At 48.3% G+C, this 23352-nt stretch overlaps 2 protein-coding genes across 4 annotated transcripts; both read right to left on the bottom strand.

Moving 5' to 3' along the window:
• Positions 1–2626: 2626 nt before the first annotated feature.
• Positions 2627–6749, bottom strand: ETV2 (ETS variant transcription factor 2). The gene is made up of 6 exons (XM_069550696.1): positions 4883–6749; positions 4708–4785; positions 4356–4433; positions 3631–4089; positions 3083–3195; positions 2627–2841 (listed from the first exon to the last, which is right to left on the bottom strand). The coding sequence occupies exons 1-6, from the start codon at positions 4950–4952 to the stop codon at positions 2641–2643; spliced, it is 999 nt and encodes a 332-aa protein (XP_069406797.1). The 5' UTR covers positions 4953–6749; the 3' UTR covers positions 2627–2640.
• A 2075-nt stretch (positions 6750–8824) lies between these two features.
• On the bottom strand, positions 8825–19318 carry RBM42 (RNA binding motif protein 42). 3 transcript variants are annotated; one of them, XM_069550538.1, is made up of 10 exons: positions 16764–19318; positions 16378–16522; positions 15010–15094; positions 14834–14908; positions 13245–13310; positions 12991–13166; positions 12190–12522; positions 11760–11877; positions 9148–9342; positions 8825–9068 (listed from the first exon to the last, which is right to left on the bottom strand). In XM_069550538.1, the coding sequence occupies exons 1-10, from the start codon at positions 16889–16891 to the stop codon at positions 8956–8958; spliced, it is 1434 nt and encodes a 477-aa protein (XP_069406639.1). In that variant the 5' UTR covers positions 16892–19318; the 3' UTR covers positions 8825–8955. The 3 variants fall into 3 exon arrangements, with proteins under 3 accessions (XP_069406639.1, XP_069406641.1, XP_069406642.1); XM_069550540.1 differs by having other exon boundaries at positions 12991–13145; XM_069550541.1 differs by lacking the exon at positions 13245–13310 and having other exon boundaries at positions 12991–13145.
• Between the last annotated feature and the right edge of the window lie 4034 nt (positions 19319–23352).

The following is a 23352-nucleotide window of genomic DNA, read 5'->3' as shown; positions in this document are numbered from 1 at the left end:
GGAAACCTCCCCATGTGCCTGGTCTGACTCTTTTAGTCGAAACCCAAAGTCCTTACAAATGACTTACACAGTTTGGTTCCCTTGACACCCTTGTTATTGTTCAGTCTCTAAGTCATGTCTGACTCTTTGCAACCCCATGGACTGCAGCATGCCAGGCTCCCCTGTCCTTCACTGTCTCCGGGAGTATGCTCAGATTCATGTCCATTGAGTCTGTGATTCTATCTAACCATCTCATCTTTTGCTGCCCCCTCTTCTTCTCCTTTTGCCTTCAGTCTTTCCCAGCATCAGTCTTCTCCAGTGAGTTGGCTCTTTGCATCAGGTGGCCAAAGTATTGGAGTTTCAGCTTCAGCATCAGTCCTTCCAATGAATATTCAGAGTTGATTTCCTTTAAGATTGACTAGTTTGATCTCCTGCTGTCCAAGGGACTCTTCGAGCACCACAATTTGAAAGCATCAATTCTTTGACACTCAGCCTTCTTTATGGTCCAACTCTCACATCCATCTGGTGACTCAGATGGTAAAGAATTTCCCTCCAGTGTGGGAGACCTGGGTTTGATCCCTGGGTCAGGAGGATCCCCTGGAGAAGGGAATGGCAACCCACTCCAGTATTCTTGCCTGAAGAATCCCATGGACAGAGGAGCCTAGTGGGCTACAGTCCACAGAGTCACAAAGGGTCAGACACGACTCAGCAACTAACACATATACACTCACATTCATACATGACTACTAGAAAAACCATATCTTTGACTATACAGACCTTTGTCTTCCAAGTCTCTGCTTTCTAATATGGTGTCTAGGTTTGTCATTCCTTTCCTTCCAAGGAGAAAGTGTCTTTTAATTTCATGGCTGAAGTCACTATCTGCAGTGATTTTGAAGCCTAAGAAAATAAAATCTGTTACTGCTTCCACTTTTCTCTTTCTATTTTCTATGAAGTGATGGGACCAGACCCTTATCTCCTCTTAACTGCTGCTGCTCCAGCCACTCTGGCCTCCTGGCAGTTCCTTAAGCCTGCAAGCTGGCTTCCCCCAAGGGTCTTACTGTCCCCTTGGCCTGGAATGCTTTTCCTTTAGCTGGCTCCCTCAATCATGTCCTGCAGGTCTTTGTTAAAATGTCACCTTATCAGTGAGTTCTTCTCAGTCCAAATATTTAAAATTGCTATCTTGTCAGTTTCTTCCCTACTTTATTTCTCCAAAGCACTTATCTTCTAACATACTATATCCTTCCTTTTATTGTTTATCTCTCTCTCTCTCTTTTTGTTTCTATCAATATAATAGAAGCATCATTAAGGAGCAATTTTTGTCTCTTATTCACCACTGTATCTCTACGACTTAATTTCTGGTATGTAGTATTACTCTATAAATATTTGTGGAATGAGTGAATTTTTCGTGTGAATAAAGCGGGCTTCTGGGGACTGGAAAAGGAAGCCATGAAAGACTGTGGCTGGACCTTAAAAAAAAAGAGAACTGTTATTGCCTCTCCCCTCAGTCTGGCCTCCAAAGCTTCCCATGTGCGTGCGGAGTGCAGTGTCAAGGCCTAACTAGGTTGGCGGCTTCTTATGCTCTGTGTTCATCAACGCTGTAATTTTTTGCGGAGCTGCCTGTTTATGTGCCTGCATGACCCCTTCGATGAGATCTTCCTGAAGCCCAAATTCCTTCCCTGCTTAAACTCCCTGGCTCCCCTGTGCCCTCAGGACATAGTCCAGGCCCCTTACCTAGGCAGACAGGGCCACTTCCTCTTGGAGATTTGTGACCTGACTCATGGTCCCCTCTCCAGCTATGTTGATATTTTAATTCATGGAACAGTGCTGTGAGATCTACCTCCAGGCCTTTGATTTCTTCTGACTGGAATATTCTTTGCCTACCTGACTTTTTTTTTCCTATCTGACTTCTTAAATCAGCTATTTTTCTCTCCAGTAAGTTTTCCCTGACCAACCCCCACTTCCCGCCTCAGGCTAGGGCAGGTCCCTCTTTGCGGGCCACCTCTACCCCTGCAGAGTTCTCCCATCCCAGTCCTGACCACTCTGGGCTGTCCCTGTCTGGTTGGGGAGGGGTCTGTCTCCTTACTGGACTGTGAACCTCCTATGGGCAAGGTCCAGAGTTGTCTTTGTCACTGCTAAGTCCCCAGCATGGCCCACAGGAGGACCATTTAATAGGCTCTCTTTCAGGCTCAGTAGTTCCCCAATCCGGGTAGGCTCTCCTTGGAGTATGAGTTCTGTGTCCCGTGGGTTGGAGTAGACGCTTTTAGGGGACAAGCACTAGGTCTAATTCCTTGATGGTCCCTAGCACAGGGAAAGCACACAGCAGGCCCTTTTTTGGGAATATAAGCCTTCTCTTCAAGAGGGGAACAGTAGGTAAACTGGAAAGTTAGTGATAGGGTCTGATTCCTGTGCAGGTCCCAGCACAAGGCAGGCGCAGTGGGGGCTGAGTTTGAAACCTCTACCTGTCCCATTACACAGCGAGCACACAGTAGTTTCCCTTAGGGTCTTGGGTCTGTTTTGATTATCGTGTTTTCTGGGATCACACGGGGTTTGTTGGGGGCGGGGGACTGGGATGTGGATGTGGTGGTGTGCACAGGCTCCCAAGCAGTAGTTTGTATCAGTGGGAAGGATGTAAGCAGCACAACAAGGCTTGATTGGGTATTTTTATTGGGTCGTTGCTTCTAGCCCGCCTCCCACAGGGTCGGGATAGACTAGACCCGGCACACGGCCCCCGAAGCGGTACGTGTACTTGCGCCCCCCGCTCTTGCGCACGATGTCGCGGCGGTAGTAGTAGCGCAGACCTCGGCTCAGCTTCTCGTAATTCATGCCTGGCTTCCTCTTGCGCTCGCCCCACAGCCGCGCCACCTAGGGAGGAACCCAGGCTTAGTCCGAAGGGGAGGGAGAGGGTTGGGGAGGGCGGGGCTAGACGGGGGATAGGTGGGGCGGGGGCGGGGTTCCGGGCTGTCTGCAGAGGGGTTAGGCGGGGCGCAGCAGGCTGGAGATGAAGGCGAGGCTGGGGGCGGGGCCTAGCCCTAGGCAAAGTGCTGGTAGGACTAAGTGCTGGGAGGCCTGGGCGGAACTTGGCGGGTCTGGGAAACTGCTTTACCTCTTTGGGGTCGCACAGTTGGAACTCTCGGCTATTGCCGGTCCAGCGGATGCAGCTTCTACGCGCTCCATCGTGGAGCAGCTCCAGGAGGAACTGCCACAGCTGAATGGGACCTGTGGGGTGGGGACAGGTGTACACTCAGGTTTTCTGGCCCCAGATGATGTCGCTTCGATGACCCAGGAATCCGGATCTGCTCCTCCTCGGAGACCAGCAAATCCGGATTCCTCCATCTAAGGGACCTAAGAATTGGCCAGGGGACCCAGGCGTCCGGAGCCCTCATGTCGGAGATTTAGGATTTTGGCTGTCCCATCTCGGGAACCCAGGCATTCATATCCTCATCTCTTTATTCTCACCCAGGAGCCTAGGTCTTCGTCCCTTGCTCCCTAGAAACACTAGAAACTACTTGGGTCTTACTCCTCCCTAGGTACCCGGCAGTGAGGCCCCCTCCCCCCTCCACTCTGGAGCCCTGCCAATTTCCTGGGTCCCGCCCCCTTAGCGCATTATTAGACTTCCGCTTCGCTCCCTTCGGACAGTCTCGCGGACCTCACCTCTGTGGTTAGTTTTGGGGAAACGAGCCAAGGTTGCGCGGTCCGACTGCTGGGTGGGTTCCGAGGAAGTGGTGAGATCTGAGCTCTGGTACTCCTTGGAAGAGGTGGTGCAATCCGTATGCAGCCCTGAGTCCCAGGAGGTGGTACAGTCCGAGGCCGCAGGCCCGGCCCAAGGAAGGGTCGAGTCGGCGCGGGGCTCCCCGCCAAGGCTCCTGCCCCAGCAGGTGGCGCCGTTGGGGCCGATAGAATAGTCTAAGCTGGTGGAGCTGGAGGCCACCTGGGCGCGCGACCACGAGTTGGTACTTCCCGCGGAGGTGGTGTAATTCTGGCAGACAGCCCCTTCGGAGCCGGTCCAGGGGGCGGGACCCAGGGCCTGGGAAACACCGCTGCAAGAGACGGTGCCGGAGCACGGCAGGTCTGTCCAGTCTCCCGGCCACGGAAGAGCTTGAGGGGCGGGCTCTGCGAGGACAAATAGACCCCAAGTGAGAGGAGACCAGGTGTCCGGATCCCCGCTCCCCTCTGGGGTTCTGGGAGGCGAAGCTCTTAGCCCTGGCGTCTGGGACTCCAGGCTCCAGGATCTAGGTCATACCACTTTAAGGACACAGTGTCCCTGGTCCTAACCCCCTTCCCCTTCGTAGATCGTGGAATCTAAACCTTTAGTCACAGTGGAGGACCCCAGCCCGCTCCTCCCTTCCTCCCCACCGCGCTTCTCCGCACACACTCACCCGCCCCCCATGGAGCTTCTGGGTACGGAGTAGAGCTCCAGTCTGGCTGTGGGAGCCCTGCAAGGAATAAGGATGTAGCTGATTTAGGGAAGGGTGTGCACAGTGTCGGGAGACTTCCCTCAGACCCAGTGGACTTTGTCAGGGACTGAGAGTTCTCAACCCCAGCTCCTACTCACTTAGACCTAGGACTCAGGACACTGGCCCCCTCTTCCTCCTCCTCCTTCAGCCTCTGCAGTTCAAGCCCACACCCCTCTCAGGGTTCAACCGCAGGACAAGCATGCCCCCTTCCTCAGACCTAGGTGCCCAGCCTCATCTTCTTCCCCAGCACCCAGAGGTCCCAGCCCACAGCCACCTTTCCAGCATGTGTCTTCTGTCAGCGTGTCCCCTTGGAGTGCCAGTTCAGGGATATAGAAGTTGAGTTCAGCTCCTTCTGCAGGCAGTGAGGTTAGACAGAGTCCCATCAAGTTCAGCGAAGGCCCCCACCTGCACACCCACCCCACACACATTGTCACACCCCTGGGACCTACCCAGCCCTGACATCCTATGCCCCAGAGGCACTTCCTGTGGTGATACTTCATCCCAGTTCCACAAGTCCATGGATGTCCGTTGTGAATCTACTGGGTCAGAAAAAAAGGGGGGCCACAGGGTGAGCCGGTGACACTTAGGGACCCTGGAATCTGAGCCCCATCCGTTGCTTCCCTCACAAGGAGGAGTCCAGGCCTCTGCTCCCTTCTTCCCCAGGGCCCTGAAATCTTGGCTTCCAGTGTCCTTTCCTCTCGGACCCAGGAATGAGGGCCCCCAGACACCCAGACCCAGGAAACCAGGCCTCCAGACACCCGGTCTTCCTGCCCCCAGTTCATGGCTCACCTCTGGCAGGTCCTTCTGCCCCCGGCCGGGGTCTCAGCCCCATTTCATACCATGCACCCCTCCCCTGGGGGCCTGAGCAGGGGGAGCGGATTTTCCAAGACGTCAGAGCTGGGGGTCGCAGTAGGGGTCGAGTTGCAGGGGCTGAGGCGTGGCCAAGCCATGTCACCCCCGCCCCACTCCCCTCTGGCCCCCGGGGATGACCGCTGGCCTCCGGGGTAGCTTTGGGAGGCCGCTTTGGTTGTCCTGCTGCATGGCTGGCCTGGACTTGAACGGGAGCTTGGGAAACAGCAGGCTGGGTTGAGACCAGGGTGCAAGGGGTGTTTCCGGGGTGACAAGAGCCTAGCGGGGGGTGGGGGGGTGGGTGGGATTGGGGACTTGATCCTACCACATGGGAGGTGGTGGGGGAAGCGGGCCAGGGGTCAGCTGGGCTGTGCCAGGCTTATCTTCAACAGGAAGGGGGATTTCCTGCCAGACCCCCCGGTCGACAGACGTCACAATCGGCAGGGGCCCTGTGGGGGATAGGTGGGGGTAGATCGACCTGGGGTCCTCCACCAGGCCCAGTTCTCCCCTTCCTAGGGCTTTGAGGAGGATATTCTGGATGCTTCCAAGGACAGTAACAAAGTAAACAATAACAACAGTGATAGTAATAGCTGACATTTACTGGGGGCTCATTGCATACCACCAAAACTGTGGGCCTTTGTTTAATCCCCTGAAGAAGTAAGTATTAGTCTTATCCTGATTTTATGAAAGGGGAAATTGAAGAGGATTATTCCTACTTTTCTTCATCTCCAGAATCTGCCCTTTCATGCTATAATAGTTCAGGACAAATGGGGAAAATTTGAGTAGGAACTGAATATGAGATAGAGAATGGATCATTTTCTTCGATGTGATAATGCTATTATAATATGAAATGCTATTTCTAAGAAATGCAGGTATTTACAAACAACAAAGGCCCACAGTTCTTTAGGAGTAAAGTGTTATATCTGTAACTTTTCCAATGATTCAGCAAAACCAAACCAAACCATGTATACTTGCAACATATACATACACACATGCAGTATTTGGAACATACAATTAGAAAATTGTTGTTTATCTTAAGTTCAAATTTAGCTAAGTGTCTTGTATTTTTATTTTCTAAATCTGGCAACCCTACACCCTGGTTGCTTGACTTCAGAACCTATGTTTTTTCTATCCTGCAGTATTGATAAGTAGATATGTATCATTAAAAGTAACTCCTTTAAGACTCACAGACTTAGAAACGAACTTATGGTTGCTGGGGGGGGCGGGAAGGGATAGTTAGGGACTTTGGGAAGGCCATGGACACACTGCTGTATTTAAAATGGATAACCAACAAACACCTATTGTATAGCACATGGAACTCTGCTCAATGTTATGTGCCAACCTGGATGGGAGGGGGGGCGGTTGGGGGAAAATGAATATATGTATATGTATGGCCGAGTCCCTTTGCTGTTCACCTGAAACTACAAATTGCTTATCGACTATACTCCAATACAAAAATTTTGTGTTAAAAAATTTTTTTTTAAGAATCACCTCTTTAATGTGGACCTTTTTCAGCATTCACCCAGTTTGATTATTAACCACTTGCCATTCTGGAGGGTGTGGGCACTGCCTTTCTGTGTTACACAAAGGAAACTGGGCCTCAAGAGGAAGAGCTACTCACTAGGTCACACAGTGTGTGGCTGGTGCTGGGATTGGACCCAGTGTTGGTTGAACCACAGAGCCCTCAGGAGTCATTGGTCCCTCCATCCATCTAACCCAGGGGTCTGAAAGGAATCTTGTATCTGCTGTGCCCCACCAGGCCTGGGGCCTCCTCTCCTTGAAGCTGGTCTCTCTCCATGTCTTCCTGCCCTGGGTTGGTGTCCTCTGTTGTACCAGGCCTGACTCTTGGTTGTGGGATCTTAGTTCCCTGACCAGGGATTGAACCCTTGCCCTTGACAGTTAAAGTGTGGAATCCTAACCACTGGACCACCAGGGAAGTCCCCCATGTCTCTTCTGGTGTCTCAGTCCCTCTCCATCTCTAAGTGTTCCTATCTCTCTCCCTACCTGCTTACCTGTTTCCATCTCTTTCCCTCTCCGGACTTTTCCCCCAACTCCCTTTCCTGTTGTACTGCCTCTGACCCACCACTCTCTTTTCCTCTTTTTTTCTCCCTCCCACCCCTCAGTCTCTGCTCACTACATTCCCTTCATCTCTGTCCATCTGTTTCTCACCCCCATTGATCTCTCTCCTTGGGACTTAAATGCATGTTTAAAACCCTCCTTTCTGGAATCATTCACAACTCCTCCCTTGCTTGCAGTGAATAGGGGTTTAGGAGAAGGGAAGGGCTAGTGATATGGGGATGGGGTTTGAGGGTTCTGGAGCTGGGTGGTCCAGCCAGGTGGCAGGGGGCTGAAGGGCACTTCCTGTCATTGAAAGGCGGCCCTCACCCCTCTCGCCAGACTGGAAAATGTGACGTCAGAGTGGGCAGTAAGGGAGGAAGACCGGAACAGAGGAAATCTGACACCTCTCCTGGGTGACTGGCTTCCTGAGAAGCCTTGGTACTGTTTCTCCCCTCCCAATCTGGGGTTCTGATGGCAATGCCCCTGGGAGACCCTTGTCCCCTCCCCATGCTGTCTCCCTCCTTTGGCTGGTCACTGCTCCAACCTCCTTCCTGAACCCGTTTTCTCTAAAGTGCAAATCTGTGATGCCAGTCCCCTGCTTGAGCTTTGTCTCAGCTTCTCACAGCTGGCTGTTGCCTTCAGGGTAAAGTCTAAGCTTTCAGTCTGGCATTCAAGGTCCTGACACTTATTTCTGACAGGCAGAGACAAGCTTGGAGCTGGGGAACAGGAGCTGGGGAGAGACTTACAGATGGAAAGAGAGGAGAGACTCAGAGACATTTACAAAGAGACAAGAAGCAGAGGGGGACTCAAGAGAAACAGAAGGAGGCATAAACATTCAGAGAGACAGCAGAGGTCGACTAGGTTTTGGCAGAGTGAAGAAACTGGAAAAGTCTGAGAGACCTAAAGGGTGAGAACGGCAGAGATAAGGAGAGAGAATGATATTAACAGGAAGAGAATGAAAGAGTTTCAGAAATGGCCAGTGCCTTCAGGAAGCCTTCTTGGACTCCTTGGGATGGTTCCCCATCCCAACCCTGATAACTCTGGGCTCTCATTGTCTGGCAATGGCTCTCTCTCTGCCACTGAACCATTAGCTAGGAACACTGTTACCACGGTATCCACACACTGTCCAGGTCCTTGATGAAAATGGATGAATGAATGAAAGCCTGGAAAGCTCTGAGCTCCAGAAGGGCAGGGCCCAGAGGACCCACTACCTTGGTGCTGAGAACACAGGGTGGAATCAGAAGACCACTGGGGTGAGCCTCCACTTGGCTTTGACCTTGCGCTAAGACTCTACTTCCTCCTCTGAGGAATGGGCTGCACTCAGTGTACACTTAAAGAGGTTTCAAGAAGATCTAACGGGCAGGTAGCAGCGTTGAAAACACCCATCTGCATGTTTATGTGAACTTTCAAGGCTCCCCACTGTCTCCAGAGTGGGGGATGCTAAGCCCGGCTCTCCAAAGAGTGCTTCCAAGCCTAGCCAAGGATGGAAATGAACGTAAATTTATTGAAACTGGTGTTGGGGAGGATGGCTGGGTAGACAGTTGAGGGTTTTCCAAAGAACTGTGGGGAGGAACCAGCGCCCGGCCGGATGGGAGCGGGTGCCTGGCCACAGACCCTATCTCAGGCCCAATTTCTTCTTCTCCTTCTGCTTCTTGCGCACCACGTCCAGGTTCCGGTCCTTCCACATGCTCTTGCGCAGCTTGATGGGGCGTGAGCCCACATACTTCCCTGTGGGAAGAGAGGGTTCAAGGTCAGGCTCAGACCAGATGTCTGCCATGCCCAATGACCCTAGGGAGACCGCACTCACCATTCATCTCACGCATGGCACGCACATAGTCACTGGGGTCCTTAAAGCTGACGAAGCCATAACCCTTGGTCTTGCCTGTGCGCTTGTCACGGATCACCTTAGCCTTAAGGAAGGATGGGAAGCGGCTGAAGGCTCGGGCCAAGATGTCATCATTCACTTCGTTGCCCAGGTCCCCACAGAAGATCCGGAAGTCATCTGGGGTTGGGAGAGGGAAGATCAGAGGATACACATGTGTGGCCCAGGGTCTGTCTTACTGAAATGATCCCACCTTCTCTGGGAGCATCCCCCAAGCCCTCTTCCCTCTGTATCCCAGCAGTCTCGACCTGAGGTCCTCTTAGTTATAACAGCCAACACCTGGATAGTATATACCCTGTGCTAGACTCTCTGCAATAGCACCCCACTCTAGTACTCTTGCCTGGAAAATCCCATGGGTGGAGGAGCCTGGTAGGCTGCAGACCCTGGGGTCGCTGAGCGATTTCACTTTCACTTTCATGCACTGGAGAAGGAAATGGTAACCCACTCCAGTGTTCTTGCCTGGAGAATCCCAGGGACGGGGGAGCCTGGTGGGCTGCTGTCTATGGGGTCGCACAGAGTTGGACACGACTGAAGTGACTTAGCAGCAGACTTTCTGCAAAGCATCCATAAAGTTTTCACATACCTGGCATTCCCAACAGCCCTATACGCCAAGGCACAGAGAGGTCAAGTCACCTGCCCAAAGTTAATCAGCAAGCAGCAGAGCTAGGACAAGAACTAAGGCATCTATCTGGCTCGAGAGCCTTCACTTTCAACTAACGGCACTGCCCTGCCCCACCCCAGGGCCACCTCACCCACTCCGGTGATGAAGCCCCTACCTTTGTCATCACAGCCCTGGCCTGTCCTCTGAGCCCCCAGCATCCTTTGGCCTCCTGAACACCTCTCCATAGACACTCCCTGGGCCCCTGACACCCACTGGTTCCCATAATGGCACCCCAGGACCGCAGACTTCATCCTCAGCTCTGCCTCCCCTGCAAAGCCCACTCTGATCCCGTTTGAGTCCCTGAAACCTGAACACACTGCCTCATTCTTCTCCAAGGTCAACTTCAGCTGCCATTTTTGGATAAACCTCCTGGGCTGAGCCTGGTCTTGACCAAATGTGCTCAAGCTCAAAGAATCCCTTCCCCCACGAGTATATACTATTACTATCTCCTTGCTGGAAAACAAGGCTTGAAAGGCGGAGTGACGTGTCCAAGGTCACAGAATTAGGGTCTACCGCCTAGCCACCTCTGGGCCAGTGCTGTAAAGGAGTGGGGTGGGACTTAGGCTCCTTTCCTTAGCTACCACTGTGGTTGCCTCATAGCTTTGGTGGTGACTGAGGGCACTCTTGAACAAGTTAGGTCACCCCAGGCAGAAGTAATCTGACAAACTTAAGAGGGTAGGACCGTCCATAAACCAACTGATCTGAACATTTCAAAAGACTATTATAAGTGAGACAAAGCAGCGAGAGGGAGACAATTCTCTTTAAAAGATAATCTAGTGGCACAAAACTGCATGCCTCCTGGTTTAGGGGAAAAACAGCTAAAAGGAAACAGTTTGGAGACAACTGGGAAAATCACAATATAAACAGAATATGAGATAACACAGTTACTGTTAATTGTCTTAGATGTGTTAACCATGTAATGATATGAAAGAAAATATTACTTTTCTTAGGAGATGAATACTAAGGTATTTAGGAGTGAAGTGATAACCTCATTTATAATTTACTTCACATGATTGAGCAAAAACCAAAAAATGATACACATGGAGGGTTACAGTGAAGATATCGAAATGTTAATTGCTGAATCTAGGTGGTTGATATATAGTTAACTGTGCAAAATTTAAAATTTTGTGAGAAATTTTGATTATATTTGATTATATTCTTTGCAGCCAAAGATGAAGAAGCTCTATACAGTCAACAAAAACAAGACCAGGAGCTGACTGTGGCTCAGATCATGAACTCCTTATTACCAAATTCAGACTTAAACTGAAGAAAGTAGGGAAAACTGCTAGACCATTCAGGTATGACCTAAATCAAACCCCTTAAGATTATACAGTGGAAGTGAGAAATAGATTTAAGGGCCTAGATCTGATAGATAAGAGTGCCTGATGAACTATGGAATGAAGTTTGTGACATTGTACAGGAGACAGGGATCAAGACCATCCCCATGGAAAAGAAATACAAAAAAGCAAAATGGCTGTCTGGGGAGGCCTTACAAATAGCTGTGAAAAGAAGAGAAGTGAAAAGCAAAGGAGAATGGGAAAGATATAAGCATCTGAATGCAGAGTTCCAAAGAACAGCAAGAAGAGATAAGAAAGCCTTCTTCAGCGATCAATGCACAAAAAGTTAGGGAAAAAAAAGAATGGTCTTTTTCCTTTAACAAGCCAGGCACCTCATGAATGAAATGGGCCAGAGGTCCTACGCACCAATCCCTTTACCCAGTTCTGTTCAGTGGCTGGGTGAGGGCCTGCCCCCTGAGCCATAGTCTGGCTCTCCAGGAGGTGGGCTAACAACAGTGCTGCCCTACAGTGAGGTGTGTAGCTACCCAGCTAACCTTCCTGGGCTGAGCAGCACAGACCCTGCACTCGAGCCCACTCACCTGCATCCCACTCTAGCAGGCTGGGGTCTTCCCAGCTGCTCCCAGCTGCTGTGCGAATGCAGCGCTTCAGTTTCTCTGGTTTCCCTTTCTTCTTGTCCTCACTCAGAGGTTCTGGCACCTACAGAGGGAAGGAAGGGTGCAAAGGGCTAGATCTGAGTCTCTTGGGCCCATCTGCCCTCTGGAGGCTCTTCCATTTGGTCCCCCTAGTTCTCCTGTCTCCATAGTTAAAGCACAGGATATGCTTCTGGGCGTCAGGTGTATGTGTGTGTCTGCCTCTCTCTTCCCCATGTTCTCCCATACCTTCCAATTTCCTGGGTCCCTCGTACCTCCATGGACAGAAGATGACCTGTGTTTCTGTGTGGGGAAGCCCATGGGCTGTTGTTTGCCCATCCAGCCCTTTCTGTCCCCCACTACTCTGCTCCCTGCTTACCTCAAGAGCCATGAGGCCAGGGGGTGGCTCAGGCCGAGGTGGCCGGGGTCTCGGACGCAGGGACAGGAGCTCAGGAATGCGCAGTGGGGGCAGTAGGCCTCGCACAACTTCCAGCGGGAGGGGCAGGGGTTCAGGCTCAGGCAGAGGCATGGCCAGGGCCAGTGGCAGGCTGGGCCCAATGACTGCAGGGCCAGCTGGGGTGGCCCCGGCTCCCACCGCCACCGCTGTGCTAGCCTCCTCCAGCCCAGCTGCTGCTGCCACCACAGCCTCTTCCTTCTCTTTCAGGCCCAACCCCAGGCCTAGGCCCAGCTCTCGGGGTGTTGCTGGCTCTTCCTGCAGGCAAAAGGAGGGCATGAGGGGGGCAAGATCACAGGCTCAGACCTCCCTCTCATCCTTGTCCTGTACAACAGAGCAAGGGCACCGGGGCCAGAGAGCAGGCGAGAGACACTAGGACAGGGAACAGTGTCTCTGTTCCTGTCAGACCAACACAGGGATAAACAGGCAGAGAGACAGACAAACACAGGGACCAAAGAATAAATAAAGACAGAAAAAGAGAGGGACAATCAAAGGAAAAATAGTGATACACAAAGAGAAATGCACCTATAATTTGTGTTTTCTCTCTAAACTTCCCTCAAAAAAAAAGAAAAAAATAAAATGATATGGCCACAGGAAGAAACAGAGAAAGACAGAGGCAGAGACATGTAAAGCTGGGGAAAGGCAGACTTGGCGGACACAGCTCATCAGGCCAGGATGAGAGTCTCTGTCCACCGCACCTGACCCTCAGTTCCCTGACCAACTCACCAGAGGAGGCCTCAGAGCAGCCATGGAGCCCAAGGGTGGTCCAGGGGCCCGAGCCATTGGTGGCAGCATCATAGGTGGTCCAGGGGGCCCAGGCAGGGGGGGGCCCACGAGGGCCTGGTGAGGGGGCCGCAGGGCCATAGGGCGGGGCCCAGCTGCTGCAGAGGCAAGAGCACAATCTGTCAGGGTGTTAGTGGGGGAGCTGGAGGACTTGGGGAGGAGTTATGTGGCAGGGATGATGACCTTGGCCCCCTCACCTGCTCTCTGCAGCACGTGAGGGACGAAGGCTGGACGCAGAATAGTGGCACTCTGGGGGGCCACAGCTGTGGGAGAGATGAGGGTGTGTGTCAAGGGGGACTGGGGCACTCAGGGCAAGGTATGCGCCTGTGGGTGCTCTGAGCACCCAAGAAATTCTGCCGAACAGCCTGGGGAACCCTCTGGGAGATGCGGAGTTCTTTTCATTTGTTCATTCAGCAAAACACTTACCACTGATGATCTCCTCTGGGCCCGGCCCTGTCCTGGGCAATGCTAGGGGCACACCTAAAGACCACAGGCCCTAGGGGAGCTCTTGGTCCAGAGCAGGAAAGAACATACTCATCACCAGAGTGACAGCCAGAATGATCAGGGCCGGACGGGGGAAGCCCAGGCAGGGTGACTGAGGCTGGCAGTAGGGAGCTCAGAAGAGGGACATCAGGGGGACTAGAGAAAGCTTCTGGCAGAAAGGGACCTGTGAGCTGAGACCCAAAGGATAATGAAGAGCTGGTAATGCAAAGGCTAAGTTTGGAAATATTACTGGCAAGGAGAATGCTTATAAACAAAACCTTTCCCTCTTTAGTTTAGCCTAATTCCAATAGGGGAAGTCAGGAGGTGGAGAGCATCATAAGAGGATGGTCAAGCGCTCAGTAGGCATCCAAGCATAGTCTTGGCGGCTGAAAGACTGTTTCAGTGGTTGTTCTTCGGAGGGTACTAGGGTGCCACAGCAGGGCTGGAAGCTGGGCAGGATGACTAGGTCAGATTTGCACTTTCATCAAAATCATACTAAAGTATAGGAGATACTAAACCTCAGATATCAGGTAAAAGAGTCTATCAGGATTTAAGTGACATAATTAACAAGTTTGATCTAATGAGATGACACCAGAACATCACAGAACACATATCCTTTTCCTACAGGTAAGGAAGTTAATGTCACAAAAATTGACTGTGTGTATTAAAGTCATCTCAACAACATGAAGAGTGTCCTGTGGAGACAATATATTTTGGTTAGCTAGATTTTGGTTTAGTTGATAGGTCTGGAAGGTTAAAAGTTGGGTGACAATGAGCAGGAGAGGGAAGGGACCTGAACAAGAGCCTTGCTGGCAAATCCCAGCAATGTCTGGGGCTCCAGGGAAGGAAATGGGGATCTCTCTCCGCAAGGGGCCGGCTAATGTAAGGTCTTGACTGTCAGGTGAGGACCATAGGTGCATGTTTGATGGTCTGGTTTGTTCATCCCATCAACAGAGACATGTAATGCGTACAAGATGGCAGGCACTCTCACAGACATTATATTTTAGAGGAAGCAAAAGATGATAATCATAGTAAACAAGTAAGTTGTATAACTTGTTATAAGGCTATTATAGCTTTATAGCACATGAAGCGCTATGAAGAAACAGCAAAGAATATGGATTAGGAGTCACAATAAAGGGGCTGGTTTGCAATGACCCAGTAACTAAGGCCAAATCAAAGAAGTACATGATTAGGTTTATGCTTTAGAAAGACAATGATATCTTGGGGATGAAATGGAGAGGGTGAACAAGAGTAAAAACAAGAGTGCTTGGTGAAATGTGGGACTCTCTGGCCTCAGACCTACCTGCTCGCCGCAGGAACATGGCTTCTCGAGCCTCTGGACTGTCCAGGTGACTCCGATCACCAGGGCCAAAGCCAACTGTTGGGAGGGGAGTGATGAGGATGGCGGGGGAGGGGAGGAGAGTCCCATGCTTCCCTTTTTACCACCCTGCTTCCCTCGTCCCACCACTCCTTACTTACCTGGACCCACAAAAGGTGGGCCACCCACCATGGGGGGAACCACTGTGGCTGCAGCGGCTGCTCGGGCCTCCAGAGTCTGTTGGACCTGTTGGATGGGGGTTGGGGTGAGGGGTCTGACTCAGTGCCCCCAAGCTGCCTGGCAGGCTCACCTGGGAACCAAGGGTTTTGTTCTTTGCACTGTGTGGCTATCTCTCAAACTTCAGGTCTCAGCTAAAACATCACTTTTCAGAAAGGCTTCTGGGATCACACTAGCTCAAGATGTCCTTAGTCCCTCCCTGGTGCAACATCTTTCATCATCCTGCTTCGTCTTCCCCAAAGCACTCAGTACTACCTGAAATTATGTCCAGCTTGTCCTCCTCATCTCCCATGCCACCACCCTGCTCCAAGCCACCAGTATCTCTTGCCTAGAGTATGATGGTAGCCTCTTCCCTAGACTGCTTGATTCTGCCCTGGCCCCCTACAATCTGTCTTCTAAACACAGCCAAAGTGACCCTGGTGACATCTAAGTTGGACCATATCACCCCAATGCTCAAAATCCTTCAACTGCTTCTCATCCCAGAGTAAAAACCAAGGTCCTTCTGGTGATCCACAAGGTCCTACTAGATCTGTCTCTGCCACCTCTCTGTCCATATCTCCTCCTGCCCTCTCCCTTGCTCACTCCATTCCAGCCACCCTGTTGTCCCTGCTCGTCCTTGAACACATCAGGTATGCACCTACTTCAAGGCCTTTGCAGATCAACAGTTGTCTGGGAATACTCTTTTCCCAGATATCTGCATAGTTCCCTCCATCATGCTCTTTATATCTTTGCTTAGGTATCACCTCCTCAGAAAGGTCTTCCCTGACCATGCTGATAAAATTCTGCCCTTCTTAATCTACTTTAATCTGTCTCTCCACAGTAAAATAGAAACTCCAAAAAGGTAGTGAATGTTTCTGTTTCATTCTCTGCTATATGTCTAGGGCCTAGATTAGCACCTGGCACAGAAGAGGCACCAGAAAATTATTTGTTGAGAGAATGAACAAGTTTCATTTACTTCTTCACTTTTTGGTAATCTCCTTATCCACTAGTCACATATAGTTAAATATGGAGAACTTGAATGTGATTAATGAGACTGAGGAACTATGTAACTCTAATATGAATAAATACAGGACATTTCCATCATTGCAGAAAGTTCTACTGGCCACCATGATCTAGAATAAAAGCATGCAAAGGGCTGAATTATTGTCTCAGTCGTTACTGAGTCCTCTGTGTCTGACACCTAAAATACTTGTCATGCTAATTAATCAACAGGCCAGCATGTCAAAAGCTCTCTGTATACAAACTAGTGTCTGAGGCACTGTGCGCTCTTCTATGCCTTATTTCAGCCGTACCTGCTGGTATGTGTTGGTCGCGATAATTGGGCGGATCACAGGAGCTGCTGGGACTTGCATCGCTTCAACCGTGGGGACTGTGGGCACCGCAGGCACGGCAGTTGGAATTCCTGTTACGGGAGCCCCCAGAACTTCCTGCTCAAACCTGGGAAGGCAGGACAGACACCACAACTCAGGACCTTGCACCAATTCTGAAACGGTGGGTATATCGCGACAGCGCCTTCACCCCTGCCAACCTCTCCTCCTTAACTCTCGTCCCCACAATTCCGAAAGCCCTATTTCCCCAAGACAGAATTATATATCGAGTCTATCGTGGCCTGGAGGCTCCAGGGCTCGACAACTCTGACTCTAGGACCGCTTTTATCGCTCCCTATCGCGGGCCTTACAGGGCCATCTCCGCCTCCATCTCCTTCAAGCGTTCCTCGCCGCTCTTTCCCGGGATGCCGGCACCAGGGCCCGGAACCACAGGTCCTCCTGCACCCGGGAGGCCCGGGGCTGGCCCCGCTCCGGCCATCGCTGCTGCCGTCGCGGTCTCCGGTACTACCGCCTCAGCTCTGTCGCCTCCGCCGGCTCCGCTGTATACTCTCTGGCTACGTCAGGGTGGGCGCCCGCGGATGACGTACCAGCGAAAGCGACGGGCACCGATACATGACATAATGCGTCAACAGGGCTGGCCTTTGGAGCGAGGGCCAATGAGAACCTGGCCTCACCCAGAGGGCCCGCCCCCAAGGGGAAATATAGGCCAGTCAGAGTGCCGAAGAAAGGAGAAACTGCGTTTAGGGGCGTGCAAGCCAGAGAGACGGCCACGCCTTCATGGGGAAATACGGCCCGCCCCTAAAGTGAAAACTTGGTCTTTGAGAACTCTGGGAAGTTCGGAGGTTCCTCTGGTGCCACTGCGAGACCCATTACGGAAATTTTAAAACACAGTGACATCCCAATCACCCCAGGACAGGATGGGGCTGGAGAGAGCTGGAAGCCGTGGTCGCCCACTTTCGGACATGCTACCAGTGAGTTCCAGAAAAACCAGGACCATGATGTGGGAATTTCAGAGGAGGCGCCTGACCCAGGCTTCCTGGAGGAGGAGGTGACACCTGAAGACTTCTGCTAGATAAAATGAGTATAGAGATTCTGGGTAGAAGGAATAGTTCATGCAAAGGCCAAGGGACAGTAGTCAAATATGTCAACTCAGAAGGTCACGTGTATAGTTTTGGTGTTTGTGCTTTCTTGAGACGCAGCTCTCTCTCTCTCTTTAGTCTTCAAGATGTTTTATGAATATTTTCAAAACTACACAATAGTAAAGAGAATAATATAACGAACATCCACATGCCTCCCAAGAATTTACTAAAACTTTACCCTTCTTGTTTTGTCTATACGTTTTTTCTCTTTACATTATAGCAAATTGAAGACATCTGTCAATTCCCCTGTACTTGCTTCATAATGTGTAACAGATAAGATGTCTGTTAAATAAGGAGTATTTAAAAGAAAAAATACCATCTTCACATCCAGGAAACTGTCCTATTATCTGACACCTAGATTGCGTTCTATTTCCCCTGCCTCAAAATGTCATTATATTACAGTAGTATTGTAAAAATCAGGATCCAATAAGGCCCCCATTTCATTTGGTCAGTGAATCAGTCTCCTTCACCCCCTATCCCACCCCTTAAAACTTAATTTTACTGGCTGCCTTGGTTCCTTGAAGTTCCAGTTTGAATCAGCATAAATGAGTGATTTGTTAAAATAGTTTGGTTGCTTCTGTGCTAGAGATATTATAAGAAGAGAATAAGATACCTTAAAAACTGTTAACTAGAGCCCATACTTTAGTCAGTTTTCCTAGTGTTTACCTTATCTATTTTCTGTTCAAGCATTCCTTCCAGGATAACACATAATATATAGTTGTCATGTTTCCTTAAGCTCTTCTTGCCGGTGACAATTTCTCTTTCTTTTTCCATGACTTTGATAGTTTTGAGGAGTATTGGTTATGTATTTTGTAGAATATTTCACATTTGGGACCTCTCTGATGTTTTTCTCATTATTAGGCTGAGGTTATATTTTTTTGAGGCAGAGGGGGAATACCACAGAGGTGAAGTATAATTCTTATCACATCAAGGGTATATACTGTCAACATGAATTATTATTAACTTTAATCTCCTGAAGTAGCACTTGTCAGGCCTCTACTATAAAGTTACTTAAAAAAAAGAAACCTCCCTTTTCAACTCTCTTGCAGTGTTGATGGCAATGTAAAGTGATACAGCCACTACGGAGGACAGTATGAAGATTCCTTAAAAAAACTAGGAATGAAACTACCATATGACCCAACAATACCACTACTTGGCATGTATCCTGAGAAAACCATAATTGAAAAAGACACATGTACCCAATGATCATTGTAGCACTATTTACAATAGCTAGGACATGGAAGCAACAGAGATGTCCATCAACAGATGAATAGATAAAGCAGCTGTGGTGCATAAAAGGAACACATTTGAGTCAGTTCTATGAGTTGGATGAAGCCAGTGCCTATTATGCAGAGGGAAGTAAGAAAAGAGGAAAACAAATATCATATATTAACATATATATATGAAATCTAAAAGAATGGTACTGATGAATCTATTTGCTGGGCAAGAATAGAGACTTGGACCTAGAGAACAGACTTGGTGTCATGCGGGGGGAGGGGAAGGAGAGAGTGCCACGAATGGAGAAAGTAGCATGGAAACATAAACACTACCGTATGTAAAACAGATAGCCAATGGGAATTTGCTGTATGACTCAGGAACTCAAACCGGGGCTCTGTGACAACCTAGAGCAGTGGGATAGGGTGAAAGGAAGGAGGGAAGTTCAAGAGGAAGGGGACGTATGTGTAACTGTGTATGATTCATCTTGATGTATGGCAGAAACCAACACAGTATTGTAAAGCAATTATTCTTCAATTAAAACAAAAAACCAAAAACCTTTTCAAGCTCTTTGTTTTGCATAGGGGATGTCTAGTCTACCCCCTTCATTTAATTATTAAATCATTTGTATCAGTATGGACTCATGGATATCTTATACTTTTGGTTATTATTCAATACTTATTTTGTTGCTCAAATTGTTTCAGCTTCTAAGTCTTTTTTTTTTTTTGACCTGAAAAATGTCTTTCTCTTTATCTTCCTCATTTTTTCTCTTTTCTTTCTCCTCCAGATCCTCTTTCTCTCTTTTCCCCTATTTGTTGGAGAAACTGATCACTTGTCCTGTTGGATTTCTCATATTTTGGATTTAACTGATTACATTGTTTCACTTGTTCCTCTCCCTTTCTTGACAGAGCTTGATTAGATTTAGATTTAATTTTGTAAAAGAATGCTTAAGAGGTAGTGCTGTTATAAAGTAGCCATTGAATCCTACATGTAGCTCAGTCTGGTAAAGGACTCTGCCTGCAATGCAAGAGACCCAGGTTTGATCCCTGGATTGGGAAAATCCCATGGAGAAGGAAATGGCTACCCACTCCAGTATTCTTGCCTGGAGAATCCCATGGAGGAACCTGGCAGGTTACAGTCCATGGGGTCACAAGAGTTGGACATGACTTAGTGACTAAACCACTACCAGTCCTGTCAGGAGCGGGTGGTGTCTGGTCCTGCTTCAGTGATGCCAAGATTGATCAGCAGTGTCATCCTGATCATCCATTTAAAAAAGCTCAATCAGCCCTTCCAGTCCTTCCATTAAGTTTTAGCAGCACTTGATCATCATCACCTGTATCCATTATGTCATTAATGTATTGAAGATGGTGATTTTCAAATTTTATTATTCTAAAATCATTAGTGACTTTTATAAACTTCCTCTTTTCAGAACTTGGGTTACTTTTTCACAAACAGGAAAGAAGACAGAAAATGCCTGAGTTGGTTACTAGCACCTTTCAAAGGACCAATGAGGTATATGTGTATGAATATCAATATAAACTTACATTTTCAAACATTTATTTATGTGCTTACATTTATTTACGTGCTTCAAGTCATTCTAATTGCTGCTCAAAATGTCCCATCTTTAGCCGATATGTATGGATACATAGATGCAAAATTTTCGATACAATTTCAAATGGTTTACTGAAGTATTTGAATCTTCCTAGAGTCAATCCAGAGAAGGCAATGGCACCCCACTCCAGTACTCTTGCCTGGAAAATCCTATGGACGGAAGAGCCTGGTAGGTTGCAGTCCAGTTGTTAAAGAGTCAGACACGACTGAGTGACTTCCCTTTCACTTTTCACTTTCATGCATTGGAGAAGGAAATGGCAACCCATTCCAGTGTTCTTGCCTGGAGAATCCCAGGGATGGGGGAGCCTGGTGGGCTGCTGTCTATGGGGTCGCACAGAGTCGGACACGACTGAAGTGACTTAGCAGCAGCAGCAGAGTCAATCCATGGACCATGGCTGGGGTAAGGACTCCTGTTCTATGTATAAACTGAGTTCCTATCCATCATCAGTCAAGGATGTTTTCATTTAAATGCAAGCCAAATTCCTTTGGGTATGATATATAAAAATAACTATAAAGGTTAGCTGTATACTTTCAAAAGATCTTGACCCTGTGTAGTATTGCATTATATGTTTAGTTCACATATCTGTTTGATTTAATGTGGTTTTTATGAGATTTATTATAGAATAATTTCTTTTCTTTTTAATAACTATTTAGTAGCTTTGGCTTATCTTTCATATGCCAAGGAAAAACCATTGAATTTTTTTTAGTACACAAATTGATTAATGTGGAACCATGTTGAGTATTGTTTTGGAATACATATATTTAGATACGTATCTTTCCAAAATATGACCCCTCCTTTTTTTTCATTTAGTCTCCTACTGATGTAACAAAGATGTATTAAACACACAGGCTGGAAGTGCAATTCATTGACCCGTAGGAAAACTACTTTTCCTTGTCCTGGCTGTGAGCATGATGTGGATCTTGGAAAATGGGGAATCAATGGTCTATTTTGAAATTTCACTTGGGAAATTATTGTTGAAAGATAACGGCAGGCAGCCAGGGCAGCCACAGCCAGTATGTGTGACCTTTGTAAACCATCGCCTCAAGAATCCACACAAAGTTGCATGGACTGTACTGCAAACTACTGCAATGAATGCTTCAAAATTTATCATCCTTCCGGGTACTGTAAAAGCACAGCGTGAGTATGTGGGCCCAACTACAAATTTTAGATTCAAGGTAGGTGAAGTTTCTATTAAGATAGAGTAGTAAACTTAATGGGCTTGCCTGATGCTTTGGAGGTAAAGAATCCACCTGCAATGCAGGAGACTTGGGTTCATCCCTGGGTCTGGAAGATCTCCTGGGGAATGAAATGCAACCCACTTGAGTTATTCTTGCCTGGGAAATCCCATGAACAAGAGAAGCCTGGTGGGCTACAGTCCATGGGGTTGCAAAGAGTCGGACATGACTTAGTGACTAAGCATCAACAGCCTCTTCATACTGACTGCTGAGTCCTTTGACTCAATCCCAGTAGTTTTAGAGTACTTCCTTGCTGCTGGCACAAAATGCTTCATACTCATTTTGCACATTTCTTTCCTCAGACTAGAATCAGTTATTTCCTCAAGGATCCTTTCCTTTGAGTCAGAAGTGGTACTTAGAGACCACAACCTGGGCATGAGGGTTACTGGGTTGTTATATCTAGAGTTTTTCTGTGGACTTAGCTAGGGAACTATATATATTTTGTTTGTTTGTTTAAGAAAGAGGAAAACCCATGAATTCATTCTGGTATTTCCAATTCAAGTGAAAGATCACAGGGTATTACTTCTTATATTTGTATTTCTTTTCACTTGCATTGGGGCTTCCTGGTGGCTCAGAGGTTAAAGCATCTGCCTGCGCCTGCCCGTGATGTGGGAGACCTGGGTTCGATTCCCTGGTCAGGAAGATCCCTTGGAGAAGGCAATGGCAACCCACTCCAGTATTCTTGCCTGGAAAATCCCATGGACAGAGGAGCCAGTGGGCTGCAGTCCACGGGGTCGCAAAGAGTCGGACACGACTGAGCGACTTCACTTAACTTCACTTGCATTAAAAACTTGGTCCCCAGTAATGTTAGCATACTTATATGCTTTAGTCTAATATATATAATTTCAAAATACATGATGTTGGCTCTCAAAATTTTAAACTTTTATCAAAATAAAATCAGTATTATGAACAATAAGACTACTTGAAAGTAAGTTGCAGACATCATCCTTAATACTTCGTACACATTCTCACCTACTATACCATTATCACACCTAAGAAATGTAATAAAGATACATTTTCCAATATACCAACTTTCCATTTCTCGTGAAAATTTCCCCCACTGATTTAAAAATGTATTTTCAAACCCAAACACTTAAAAATCACAACAGCCTGTGATTCGCTCAATATCTCGCATTACATTTGGCTGTCATGTCTCTATTAATCTAGAACAGTCCCCTCTGTACCCCCTCTGACTTCCTGAAGATGTGATCTAGTAGTTTTGTACAGAGTCCCACATCTTATGTTTTGCCTAGTATGTCTTCGGGATAGGTTCCTATAGGTAGCATTGTTTTGGCAAAGAGCATGTCCTTGTACAGTTTTGGTGGAGATTATCTCACAGGTGCTCCATATGGCACACCCACTGATACATCAGAGTGCTGTTTCCCTCTGCTTTGTCGAGAGGGAGCTGCCAAAATCCCAGGTTTCCTTTTCCCTGTCTGATAGGTAGGAAATGTATCAAAGTGGGGTCTTCATTAGCTTTTCTCTTATTGAGTTTGAGCATATTTTCTGGGAACTATTCATTCATATATTGTGTCCATTTTTCTATGGACTTGGAACTTTTCCATTTTTACACTACACACACATATCCTTTTATGGTATAAACTGCAAACATTTCCCCCTAATTAGTCTTCTTGTTAATTTTGCCTGTTTTTTTTCAATCATGTAAAAGTTTGTTTTATGTTTTTGTCAGTATTATTTCCCCTTATTGCATGTGGATTTCAAATCATATTGAAGAAAG

Source organism: Ovis canadensis, chromosome 14, assembly GCF_042477335.2.
Source record: "Ovis canadensis isolate MfBH-ARS-UI-01 breed Bighorn chromosome 14, ARS-UI_OviCan_v2, whole genome shotgun sequence".
Taxonomy (NCBI): domain Eukaryota; kingdom Metazoa; phylum Chordata; class Mammalia; order Artiodactyla; family Bovidae; genus Ovis; species Ovis canadensis.
Note: the sequence above shows the minus strand (reverse complement) of the source record. Positions and strands in the feature narration are given on the sequence as shown.

Bases quoted from the DNA above. Each gene is read 5' to 3' on its own strand.
- RBM42 (XM_069550538.1), bottom strand. From the start codon at position 16,891: ATGGCCGGAGCGGGGCCAGCCCCGGGCCTCCCGGGTGCAGGAGGACCT. The intron at 14,909-15,009 runs GTAAGTAAGGAG...CCCTCCCAACAG, and splicing joins CCCACCTTTTGTGGGTCCAG to TTGGCTTTGGCCCTGGTGAT. The intron at 12,523-12,990 runs GTGAGTTGGTCA...TTTTGCCTGCAG, and splicing joins CTGCTCTGAGGCCTCCTCTG to GAAGAGCCAGCAACACCCCG.
- ETV2 (XM_069550696.1), bottom strand. From the start codon at position 4,952: ATGGACTTGTGGAACTGGGATGAAGTATCACCACAGGAAGTGCCTCTG. The intron at 4,090-4,355 runs GTGAGTGTGTGC...TTGTCCTCGCAG, and splicing joins AGAAGCTCCATGGGGGGCGG to AGCCCGCCCCTCAAGCTCTT. The intron at 3,196-3,630 runs GTGAGGTCCGCG...CCCACCCCACAG, and splicing joins CCCCAAAACTAACCACAGAG to GTCCCATTCAGCTGTGGCAG.